The 11,377-nt window shown below is 38.6% G+C and overlaps 2 protein-coding genes across 5 annotated transcripts; both read right to left on the bottom strand.

Annotated features, from left to right (window-relative positions):
• Positions 1-292: 292 nt before the first annotated feature.
• Positions 293-5,397, bottom strand: catip (ciliogenesis associated TTC17 interacting protein). Of its 3 annotated transcripts, none has more exons than XM_032566303.1 (9): positions 4,172-5,397; positions 3,874-4,059; positions 3,723-3,778; positions 3,067-3,153; positions 2,611-2,781; positions 2,405-2,529; positions 2,177-2,253; positions 1,262-1,329; positions 293-1,128 (listed from the first exon to the last, which is right to left on the bottom strand). In XM_032566303.1, exons 1-9 carry the CDS (start codon positions 4,554-4,556, stop codon positions 940-942), a joined length of 1,344 nt encoding a protein of 447 aa, XP_032422194.1. In that variant the 5' UTR covers positions 4,557-5,397; the 3' UTR covers positions 293-939. The 3 variants fall into 3 exon arrangements, with proteins under 3 accessions (XP_032422194.1, XP_032422195.1, XP_032422193.1); XM_032566304.1 differs by lacking the exons at positions 293-1,128; positions 1,262-1,329 and adding an exon at positions 1,645-1,936 and having other exon boundaries at positions 4,172-4,433; positions 4,497-5,397; XM_032566302.1 differs by lacking the exons at positions 293-1,128; positions 1,262-1,329 and adding an exon at positions 1,645-1,936.
• A 102-nt stretch (positions 5,398-5,499) lies between these two features.
• On the bottom strand, positions 5,500-8,824 carry LOC116722140 (caspase-8-like). 2 transcript variants are annotated; one of them, XM_032566317.1, is made up of 5 exons: positions 8,186-8,824; positions 8,063-8,097; positions 6,865-6,970; positions 6,215-6,773; positions 5,500-6,058 (listed from the first exon to the last, which is right to left on the bottom strand). In XM_032566317.1, exons 1-5 carry the CDS (start codon positions 8,523-8,525, stop codon positions 5,911-5,913), a joined length of 1,188 nt encoding a protein of 395 aa, XP_032422208.1. In that variant the 5' UTR covers positions 8,526-8,824; the 3' UTR covers positions 5,500-5,910. The 2 variants fall into 2 exon arrangements, with proteins under 2 accessions (XP_032422208.1, XP_032422209.1); XM_032566318.1 differs by having other exon boundaries at positions 8,063-8,094.
• Positions 8,825-11,377: the final 2,553 nt, after the last annotated feature.

Raw genomic sequence — 11,377 nt, 5'->3', positions numbered from 1 at the left:
GTTGTGAGTGGCATTTGCTTGGGATGTAAGGGGGGAAAAAAGAAACTTATTTAGTTCATGCTGTCTGAACTAAAAGCAAAAATAGTATTAAAATTTTTTTGATACCAGAATGGTCTTATTGCGATTATCAAGGTGGCGTCATAGATATAGGAAAATAGTTCCAACATTTTCTTATCAATAAAGTGTGTAATATCTGAGGCACATCTTACGTAGAAACTTTTTTTAATGGTTAAAAATGTTTCCAGGGCATACATCTTGTGAAAATAAAATCAAAAATTAAGAAAAAAGAGAAAAGGCAGAAACCAATCTATAATTTATTGCTATATTAAAACGACAAATATTTCAATTTATACAAACTGAAATCAACACAATTCATTACTAATGAATAGCTAGATTAAATATTTCTTTAGTGTTGTTTTACAGAAATCCTTAAATATAAAGAGAAGAAAGTGTCTCAACAGTGAGAATATTTAGAATCTAATTACAAAGATGACGAACAACATAAAAATAATTTTAGTGTGATTAAAGTTTTGGACTGGGATTAATAGTGTCCCAGTCAGAGTCTTGTCTTGAATCTCAGGGAGATTCTGTGAAGAGACGCAAAGACTAGGGTGACAGAAAAGAAGCATTTTGAAGTGAAAGACTTGGAGCTCATCACCAAAGACAAAATTTCATAATGCTGGTGGTAACATCCAAATGCCCAACCAACCTTTAACAATTCTCTTTAAAACAAATCAGTTCATTTAGATCCCTTAGATGACCAGGTGTGCGATTTTAAAGTTTCCCTTCTTACCTTAAATTCTACGTTAAATATGCAACATGGCGTGAATAAATGAGGTAAACTAATTAAAAATTACAATGAAGTACATAGAAGCATTGACAGGCATCGAGCAAGAAAATAATGTTCTTGGGTGTGGGCGATGTTCCTGCTGAAGTGCGTCAGGGCGAGGCGGTTTTCAGGTTAGACTTCGGGGAATGGTAGGTGGAATAAGGAGGGAAGTATTCTCGAGCAAACTGGAAGATGTTGTCCGGTTTCACAATCAGCAAGTCCTGTAGGAAGTCGGACAGGAGGGCTCGGAGCTCCGGGTGCTCCCTCAGGTATGAATTGTGTTCTGCCTTCAGAAAGTCCTGCCACAGTGGGAAACAGGGATACGATTAATACTGTTCTGTTCTTCGGGAAGGTTTGTGATTACCTCGACCGACTTTAAATAAATAAGCATCCGATAATAAGTTTTTGTTTTGTAAAAACATCACTGGTTACCTTGTTATCCAAATACAGAGAGTACAACTGCATGTCTTCCTGCCAGACCAGCGGGACCTTCATACGACCTGACACAGAGAGAAAACAAACTTAAATGACTCCTCTGTCAACACTGCTCCTCTCTGCAATGGATATTTTAGGGTCATTTTGTATCCATGCATCACATTTTTGTCCCATTCTACTTCGTTTCTGCACAGGTAAAACAAAGTATTGTGTACCCAGGCAGTGAAAAAGTTATTTATATTGAAGTTTTTTGATGATCTGAAACATTTAAGTATGACCTAAAATAGAAAAACAGAAGAAAGCTGTGGGAAGAAAAGGTGGGGTTTTTTTGGGGGGGGGTTTTGCCAAAAATGACTTTTGGCAAAAAATGACTTAGGCCGTTATTTTATTTTTTATATACTCACAGAAAATGTTAAAAATGTTCACATATTCTTCTATGGAAAAATATGTGAATAGGCACATTTTTTGCAAATAACTTGAAGTTCATAGAAAAATCTGCAAATCCACAAATATAGAATCGCAAATGAGCAGGAGTACACTGTATTATGAGATAATCATAAATAGAATGAAAAGTGACATGATTTACCTTTATTATTAAGAAGCTTTTTTTACACCTTGTTTCTGTTGATTGTGGTTCTGATACCAGCATAGAACAACTGGAATCTGATAAAACTGAGAGATAACGACAAACTAAAATAACTGAGAGGGCTCTTGTTGAAAGATCTTTTATTCAGAATCACGTAACCAAATTTCCTTTGAGAAGACTTGGAAAATTATTTTCTTTTATCATTTGACAAAGCATGCGTGAAAACATCCTGTGACGAACGGCTCAATAGCTCATTAAAGTAATGGAAGAGGTCGAGTAGGAAACCAGCAAAACTACAACAAGGTGTCAAAACTTTAATTATTTACCTCTGTCTTTCTTTGAGAGCTCCCGTATAACCTTCATTGTGACTGGAGATCCCACCTGTTTTCTGCTGGCCAAGTAACTAATAAAAAAAAAAAAACACATTTCAAGTAAACTAAAACCTCAATTAGATCATTTTCCAAAATGATTTTTAACAGTAGTTTTCACATGCGCAACCTATTTGTTGCAAATCAAATTTCAACTACTCGTCCTAATCGCGAACATGAACTCACCCGTTATTGAGGAAGTAGCTGTGCCACGTGGGATGGTCGCCGTCAGCGGAACAAACCATCCTCTCAAGCCCAAATACCTCTACGGTCTCACCGTGCACCTGTATTTTCTTCACGGCCAGCTCACGCTGATTGCGCGCCAAAACATCACAGTTTACCCCAACATGCTAACGTTCTCCTGGCGCACGCTCACAGCTGCAGTTACTTACAAAAGTGGTCTGAGTTATATGTAAACTTCGGTCCAAGATGATGAAGACCATGTTCTTTGGAACCTTCTTCCTCAGAGCCATGAGACGCATCAATAGCATGCTGGATCCCTCGGTGACCAGGCCGCGCAGGACAGACATGGGATAAGACACGCACTCCTCCTCGGTCACGTCCTTCGCTCACATTCATTCACACGTACACCAAGAAAAAAATACAGCCAAAGGTAATCTGACAACCGAAGGCATGCTATTGTCTGCCAGGTGTCAACGCAAAGACGGGTTGACGCTAAAAATGTTTTCAAAACTATTCATAACACTTGGCATTTCTTCTGCCTTACAAAACAGAAGAAATGTTTTGAAAATTATGGTTTTAACATGACAAAATGTGCAAAGGCTTAACTGTATGAATAGTTTTCCAAAGGCACTGAAAACATAAGACGCGACATTGTTCATTTTTACCTCTCCCATGGCGGTGATTTTGTTGATGACCATCTGTTCGTCACGTTGCGCCATGTGACACTTCTTCTCCACACTGTAACTGTCGAGCTAAATAAGTTTTTAGAGAGGATAAGCAAACTGTTAAAACAGTAAACTTTGCTATAAACAATTAGGTTATTTCTTAAAAGTAGGCACATTTAAGTTAAGCGGCTGCTTAAGTCCTCCACATCACCAGGGGGCTCCCAAGAGCAAAAAGCAAGCGTGATTAAAAAAAAAGAACATTAAATAATGTAAACTTAAATGCTATCACACATGGAAAAGCAACAGGCTAACAGGTTATTTGTGTTGGTACACACATCATAGGCTAATTTCTTCCACTGGGAAAATATAACATATGTTTGTCTGCTTATGTTAGTTTTAAATATTTAAAATAATGTGGCACATTTAAATACCACCTTGGATTTCAAAATTCAAATATCTTTTACAATAACACCAGTACCATGAAAGTTAATTACAAACAGCGCTAATAACTGATACACAGGCGGACATATGAATGATGGAGCGTCTGTTGTTGAACTGTTTGAATGGTTTGTGGGGGGACCCAAATGGAAAATCTGCACAGGGCCCCAAAGAGGATTGGGTCGTCCCTGAAAGGAGGTGATGTTTAAAGGGCTCACCTTGACATACTCATGGTAGTCTTCCTCCAGGACCTCCAGGTCAGCGGTTAGGTAAGCTTAAAAGTCAATAGTAGAAGAGAAGACATACAGTGATAGGCAACATAACACACCCGGAACCATCAGTGATCACCTGATGGATAACTGGTCTCACCGGTCACCGTTGTTCCACAGGGAGAGCCGTCGATAGCTCCGTGGCTCCGAGCATGCAGAATCACGCAGGGCTCCAGGGCTCTGTGTGTTAACTCCATAGACATACTGAACTCCCCCAGGACTCCGCCACAGTCCGACATCACCAGCAGAGACTCTGAAAACACGCACTTCTGCAGCTCCTCGGGCTCTGGCGGAACAGACAAGCCACCGCTGACACCACCAAACACCTCTGGTGGAGTTTTCCCAACCCGCGTTTGCTGTTTTTGACACAGAACTGGACGTTTGAATGTCAAACTTACCTATGGAGGTCAAGAAATTGACAGCCTCTTCTGAAGCTTTGAACTCTTCTTCAGGTTTGGACTCTCCGGAAACAGCCTCGTCTGGAACTTTGAACTCTTCAGCGACAGCTTCCTCTGAAGCTTTTGACTCGTCGTCATGTTTGGACTCTTCAGCGACAGCTTCCTCTGAAGCTTTTGACTCGTCGTCATGTCTGGACTCTTCAGCGACAGCCTCCTCTGAAGCTTTTGACTCTTCCTCATGTTTGGACTCTTCAGCGGCAGCCTCCTCTGAAGCTTTTGACTCGTCGTCATGTCTGGACTCTTCAGCGGCAGCCTCCTCTGAAGCCTCCAACTCTTCCTCAGGTTGCGACTCTGTAGCGACTGCAGGAACATCGTCCTCCTCCATTATTGACGCAGCTTTATTTGGTCGCTTTTTCTCCCTCCAGCAGTTTTACAAACTCCTCACGAACAACGGTTGAGTTGCGTCGTCCTCTCTGCTCGGAGACAAATTTGGGTTGTCATGGTAACGACGCCGTTTGTCAGCGCGCAGCCGCAGTAGAACCCGGATATACAGTCTCGAGTAACCGAGTTTTTCATGTACAGTATTAGGTCAATTAAAGGACAAGAAAACATTTTTTTTGCCCGTTTGTTTTTAATTAAACATTAATAAAGCATCTATATATATATTTTTTTATTCTAAAGAAAAATATATATATCTAGATGCTAAAAATTTATTATTGCTAATTAAAATGAGTTAAGAAAAGCAAGGAACTGGTGTAAAAGTAACGGTGAGACACCAGGAGAGCTCTAAAAAACCACTTCTGTTACAAAATGAGAGTAAATGAATATGATATGTGACAAAAATGGTGTTGGGCAGGGTATATCCATCTAATAAAATTAACTTTGTGACATGAATACTGTGATTATGATGTTGCAATCTAATACATCTAACAAACTGCAGTGCAGGATTTGACCATTTGCTGGTACCAAAATCCATGCAAAACCAAAGGAGGTTTGGAGAGCCATTAGTTGATCAAAGTCCAGACAAACAGTCCATTTGGCCACAACTGGACATTTCCCAGCTTTTCTTTTTCCCTCTCTTGTATTTTAAAGGTTAAACAGTCTGACTTCGGTCTGCTTTCCGTGTGGTCCCATTGCTCCTGACAGAACTTGTATAAGTCTGGTTTGTACCTCCACAGGTGAGCCTTCCTACAGCCAAATATTTGTAAATTAATAAAAATGAATGAAAATCAAAAGCTTTTCTAAATTGGTTATGTTTCTTTTAAATTTGAAGATGGTAGTAAAAGTTAAGTTGTTTCTGTTATTGCTTGAAAAAAATATTTAGGCACTTGAGCAACACTGGGTTTATTATTGGGATTTCATGTTATGTAACTTAAATCTACACATGTGGGCTTATAACACACAGTCACAACATTGTGAATATGTTAAAATTGAAAATTAAGCTATTTAGTGACTCTGCTGGGTGCCAGAATTTGATATATAGAGCAGTTGTATATTTGGCATGTGTATTTATATGTGTTTAATAAAGGAGACGGCAGAAAAAATAAAAGCAGACTGGCCACACAAAAACAAAGGAAAACAAAAGTTGAGACTTAAAATTAGATTGGAAAATACAGTATGCTAAGGAAATTACACACACTATACATTTTTCAGATGTATAGTGAAAAATACATCATTATACATGCATTTAGATAAAGAATCTTCTTAAAGCCACACTCTTCTGCAGGCACTGTTGGAGTTCAAGGGCAACGTGGCGACAGAACGAGTTTCTTCCTCAGAGTGAACTTCACTTCAGGCGCCTGCTTTACCAGACCAACACCGATGGAGCCCTCCTTCTGGCCCACCATGTCATTTACTCGATGCAGGATGGAAGTAAAGTCTTCACCACTGAAATTAGGAGAAAAACAAACATGTCACCATAACGGCATATAGAGTAGAACAGAAAAAAATCCCTCATCAAACACAAAGAGGGCAATGGTTATACTGTTAGAAGTACAAAACAGAAAACATTTTACATGAGATCTAGCAGACAAAATGAGTTACCTAGGGCAGTGCAACTCCAGCTGCTCACACACCGACTGGATAAACCAGCTTCCACCTACTACGTGTCTAAAGGATGCGTAGCCTTCAACGGTGGAAATGGCAACGAGAAAATCTGCTTCCTCAGGAATGGATGTTGCACTATCCTCCTCCACATCGTTCGGCAACACCCCTCGTTGTGTTGCAAACACCTTGTCGAGTTGGCAGGCCTGAATCAGGAACACTTTGGGTTTGCCAGTGAGGGCTGGCAGCTTAGTGGCCACAAAATGTTTTTTAATTTCTTTAATGACAAGAGGCTGTGAGTCGACCCCATAAACTTGACTCAATGACCCGTGGGTCAGAATGCAGCAGACGAAGGCGTCGCCGTGCCTAACCGGCTGCTGGGGAGCAGAGAGGCAGTCGTCGCACCATTCCTGAACACCCAACTCCAGTAGCTGGAGTTGCCTCTCCTCATCAAGAGGAGAGGCAACTACCTTCAGTGTCTGTTCCATCTGGTCCCCGGTTTGGTCTTTACTCATCAACACCTTGAAGCCCAGCCAGCTGAACACCTTCGCTAGTCTCTCTGTGGGAATTTTTTTTTAAAGAGAGGAATTAAAATTGACCAAACATGAGAAAAGCTACGTTTTGAAAAACAAACTGAAAAGAAGACATACCGGCATCTTTGTCTGTCCCCCTTCTCTGTTTGAGGCTGTGGAAATTCTCATTGTTTATAATCAGGCAGAGACCAACAGGATCGCTTTTGAGTTCATAAACCTCGTCCTAAAACAAGAGACAATGTGACGCATTCAAACTCAATTCATAGCAAAAAAAAAAAAAAGTTCTATTCAAAATTTCTTTACTATTCTGAGTTTGCAAACCTCTTTAATGTATCCAGGTACATTCCAGAAAACTTGAATATCGTGAAAAAGTTCAATATTGGAAGTTGACGACATCACACACAAAACACATCAACTGCCTCGTTTCCATTGAAGAGCACAGGATGTATTGGTGCAGTTTAGTACGGTATCTTATGGTCCGGCATATTCAGCACAGTTTCAATTAAGGCTGAACAATATATCAGCAATATCGGTACTGCCCGATTAAAGCAAAGGAAATGACAAATGATAAAACTAAAAAAAATCCCAAAAAAATCAGCATGGCTAACCTAGCTTAAAATTCAAGGATCATGTTATGACCTTCACTTTTTTTTAAAACAAAATTACCAAATTAAATGAACGTTTTGGTGATATTCTAGTTTACTTAGAAGTACCTGCATGTTCATAAAGCAATAGTTCCAGTTAGTTGTTGTAGAAAGCTGCATTATTCTATTTTCTTAAAAATATTGGGAAATCAAGCTTGTTTTCTTGTAATAACTATTTAAAAACCCCCATTATCTTGAGATGTCAAAGCTTGAATTATGAAGATAAGGAGTTAATGTATTCATTTCAACCCACAGATCATGTCAGCAATGCTTCCCGTTTTTTCAAGTTGTACAACTTCCTTTATAGACCAATTTATTGCAACTGCTCATCATCCCTGAATCTAACAACTGAAACGAACTAAAATGCAATAATTGGTCATTTGTGCCATAGTTAATAAAATAAAATAAAAATAGGAGAAAATAACCTCAATTTAAAATGTTTCAAATTATCCAAACTAAGAAAGCGATACAAGCAAATTTAATATGTCATACTTTTAAAATCTTGTGTAGACAAGAGGACTTGTCTACACAAGATTTGTAACAATATTTTAATATAAATTATTCTTGAGTTACCTGAATGAATGCAGGTAAACCTCTTATCTTTAATAAGTCCAGGGTAAAACTAGCCCGCTTAGTCACAGCATTCTGCCGTTTCCGCACAAGGAACTCACCCTTTTCAGCCTTTTAGCTTCAGGCACCATGTCTGCTAAAAGTGAAAGCAAAACCATACGAATTAAATCTCTTTCCTCAACCTCTATAACAGTATAAATATGCAACACAAGCATTTTTATTACCACTGCAAGGTGAGGTAGCTTGGACCGGCTTGAGTAAAACGTCATGGAGCTTCATGCTCTTCAGGCCAGGATAGGTTTCAGCAATGTCGTCGGTTTGCAGTAGCTCCAGAAAGTTTTGGCATGTTTCTTCTCCTTTATTCATGATCTTGTCCACAAGCTCTACAACGTGGCCCGCCACATGCTCTTTGTTGATGCTCTTGAGATTGGTGTACTCCCTCGAAGTTATCAGCTTATTCTCCTGAACTTTGTTGAGGATAAATGGATAGTCCATACATAAAACGTCGATGAGATTTGTTTTATTACGCTTCAGGGTCTCCGTGGCGGTCTTCTTGGCGGACATTACTGCGACAATTACACGCGCTGGCGCTCAAGGATGCGAAACTTCAACCGTCTGAACCCCGAATATCTTAATGTCGTTGCTTTGTTTTATGTCCTTTGAAGCAGGATTTCTCAAAGAAAGCAAGTAGTAAAGAGGTTAGAAGGTCAACAACGACTTACGAGCCAGAAGCAGTCAGCCGAACTTCTACTTTGACACGACTTAGACGGTCCAAAAATGGGCTCAAGTCTAACAGCTAAAAAGATGAACTTGTCAAGGAAGTGAAACTCCCGCCACGGATAAGGAGAAAGAAGTCCTTCGTTACTTTACTAGTAGAGTATCTTTAACCAAAGTGTGGCGTTTGCTGCCCCCTCATGGTAAAAGACTATGCAAAACTATGCAATGGCATCTCCTCAAGAGGAAACAGGAGGCTGTCATTTTCACGTGTAAGTAAAGTAACACTGGTAAGCTTTAAAAAAAGAAGAAAAAAGTAAGTTTTAATAAAAGAAAAACTCTCAGTGAGCCGTGTCTTCCGGTTCTTCTAGATGTTACTTTTGCATAGTCCATTATAAGCACATTCATAAATCATTTACACACTATTTAGTTTAATACAAGTACAATAAAACTGAACTGCACATTTTCAGTGGAGTTTAATTGTTTAATTTGTGAGTCTAATGCCTCTATCTCTACCTGGTCACTTTGCACCTGTCACCTGAACTCATGAGCAGAAGGTTTTCCTTTGACTACGCTAACTTTCTCTAAGGAAGTCTCTTACGTCCATATTTCTCAGACATGCCACCTGGCTGCGCCTAATAACCAAACACATGTACACCGATCACAGATTCAAATGTTAATATAAATGAAAGCTGTGATATTGAAATACATCTAGCTTACACGACCCTGGCCTAAGATAGAGGCGGCGGCTACAAAATAAGCAAGAAATGTCAGAGCTAATCACCGGAGCTCGTGAGAGATCTGCAAGGAAATGGGCTGCAGTTTCTTTCTAGGCCTTAGTGCTCAATAGAGAGCTGAGATATTGAATATTCTGGTATGAATGGATACCAAATAAATACTGGGACAGTATCGCCAAAACTGATACTTCTTATTTTAGTAAATTATCCTAAAGGTCAAACTTCTGGCCTTAGTTTTTGAGGTTTTTTCTTCTTTTCAATTATTTTGTTAAAGCTTTGGACAGAAGTTTTAACAAAATAGATCAATTTATGTGCATTGTTCATCCATCCATCCATCCATTTTCTGTTCACCCTTTGTCCCTGCATTGTTCATCTAAATAATAATGATCCTTTTTGAATAATCTAAAGAAACATCTTTTACAGTACAGTGGAGGAATTACAACACAAAAACTAAATAAAATTTCAAGATGAAATCTAAAACTAAGCATCTTACCAGGCTGAATCGTGATCTGTATCTGTTTTATTCCCCAACACTGAATTCGGACGCCTTCTGAAAAACGCAGGCACCAAACACCGTAGTTTCAACTTCCCATCAACATTTCATGTGTCGAGCTCGATAGGTTAAGGCCAACACCTTCCATCTAGTGAAGGTATTAGCCCATTAAGTATTAGAATAAAATAGAAAAAATGTCCAACCAAAGTGTAGTCTTTGCTGCCATCTGGTGGTTAAAAAAAGGAAAGCAATGCAATAAGAGCAGCGAACTCGTGTTTTAGCTTAAGAGTTTTGTACCAGCCACGTGTGGTAAGTCTTTGGTAGGATTAAAGCAACACATAACACCGTGTACCAACATTTTTACTGTTTGGGAACATAATATAAACGTCAGCAATCAGCAAGTTTTAACTTCCCGTAGCAGCGCTGAACTTCATTTGACCTTTTTGTTTTTGACGTTTTGTGACCGCTTTGCTGAAGTGGAAACCAACTGAATGTCCCAGATTTGGACATTCAGTTGGTTTCCACTTTTTACTGCACTTTCCCAAAAATATTTCCTTCAGCTACCTTTTAACTATGCCTCCTACACTTTTTTTTACTCCAACTTAAAAAAAAAGACAATGGTCTCTGAACTTAAATGTGTGATGTAAAGAGAAAATAGACCCACAATCTGGTGAATCAACATAAATGATCTATAAACCTTTAAACTACAAAACTACAGAGCAGCACAGTTTGAATTGTTTTATTAGGATCCAAATAGTGTTGACGATGGTGTTGAGTGGAGTTTTACCTCTAACTCTTTTAGAGGAATACAATAAAAACAATCCTGAAGTGTTTTCAATGTTAGGAACTTCAGCTTAGTTTGCTTAAAGCCTATTGAAAACTATTGCTATTTTTGTTAAAGTCAGAATTAAAATTAGTTTGAAAACATACACTGGTGCGTGTCAATAAATTAAAATATTTTGAAAAATGCAAATGATTTAAGTCTTTTTATTCAAAAAATTAATCTCAGACTAAAAGCATTCATCTATATGAATTCATTCAGCATTTATTTAATGTAGATGATTATGAGTTATTTTAAATTATATAAATCCCTCTCCCCTCCCAAAAAAATTTAATTTTTTCTGAAAATATAAAAATTACTCAAGTCCCAAATATAGTCGATTTTGAACACAGAAATGTTACGGAAAAAACAGAGTCATGGAGAAGACTGCTGACTGGATAATTGTCCGTCAGAGGGTCACCAAAGGTCAATGGGAAAGATGATGGTTTGTCCTCAGAGTTCTGTGTAAAAGCGTAACAAAGTGGGAAAGCTATAAATGGAGTGTTGCTCCACGAAAAACGAGGGTTCACTTACATATTCCGAGAAACTGAATTTCAGGGTTTTGTCAGCTTTGATCGTTAATAATCAAATTACAAACATTTTTTTAAAACGTCTTCACAATATGAGTTGTATTAAACTAATAAAATTTTTT

The sequence above is a fragment of the Xiphophorus hellerii genome, chromosome 6, assembly GCF_003331165.1.
Source record: "Xiphophorus hellerii strain 12219 chromosome 6, Xiphophorus_hellerii-4.1, whole genome shotgun sequence".
NCBI lineage: Eukaryota > Metazoa > Chordata > Actinopteri > Cyprinodontiformes > Poeciliidae > Xiphophorus > Xiphophorus hellerii.
Note: the sequence above shows the minus strand (reverse complement) of the source record. Positions and strands in the feature narration are given on the sequence as shown.

Excerpts from the sequence above, each read along its gene's own strand:
- catip (XM_032566302.1), bottom strand. The coding sequence starts at position 4,556 with ATGGAGGAGGACGATGTTCCTGCAGTCGCTACAGAGTCGCAACCTGAG. Across the intron at positions 4,060-4,171 it reads CAATTTCTTGACCTCCATAG|AGCCCGAGGAGCTGCAGAAG; the intron begins GTAAGTTTGACA and ends CTGTTCCGCCAG. Across the intron at positions 2,782-3,066 it reads AAATCACCGCCATGGGAGAG|GACGTGACCGAGGAGGAGTG; the intron begins GTAAAAATGAAC and ends ATGTGAGCGAAG.
- LOC116722140 (XM_032566317.1), bottom strand. The coding sequence starts at position 8,525 with ATGTCCGCCAAGAAGACCGCCACGGAGACCCTGAAGCGTAATAAAACA. Across the intron at positions 8,098-8,185 it reads AGCTACCTCACCTTGCAGTG|CAGACATGGTGCCTGAAGCT; the intron begins GTAATAAAAATG and ends TTTCACTTTTAG. Across the intron at positions 6,971-8,062 it reads AAGCTAAAAGGCTGAAAAGG|GACGAGGTTTATGAACTCAA; the intron begins GTGAGTTCCTTG and ends CTCTTGTTTTAG.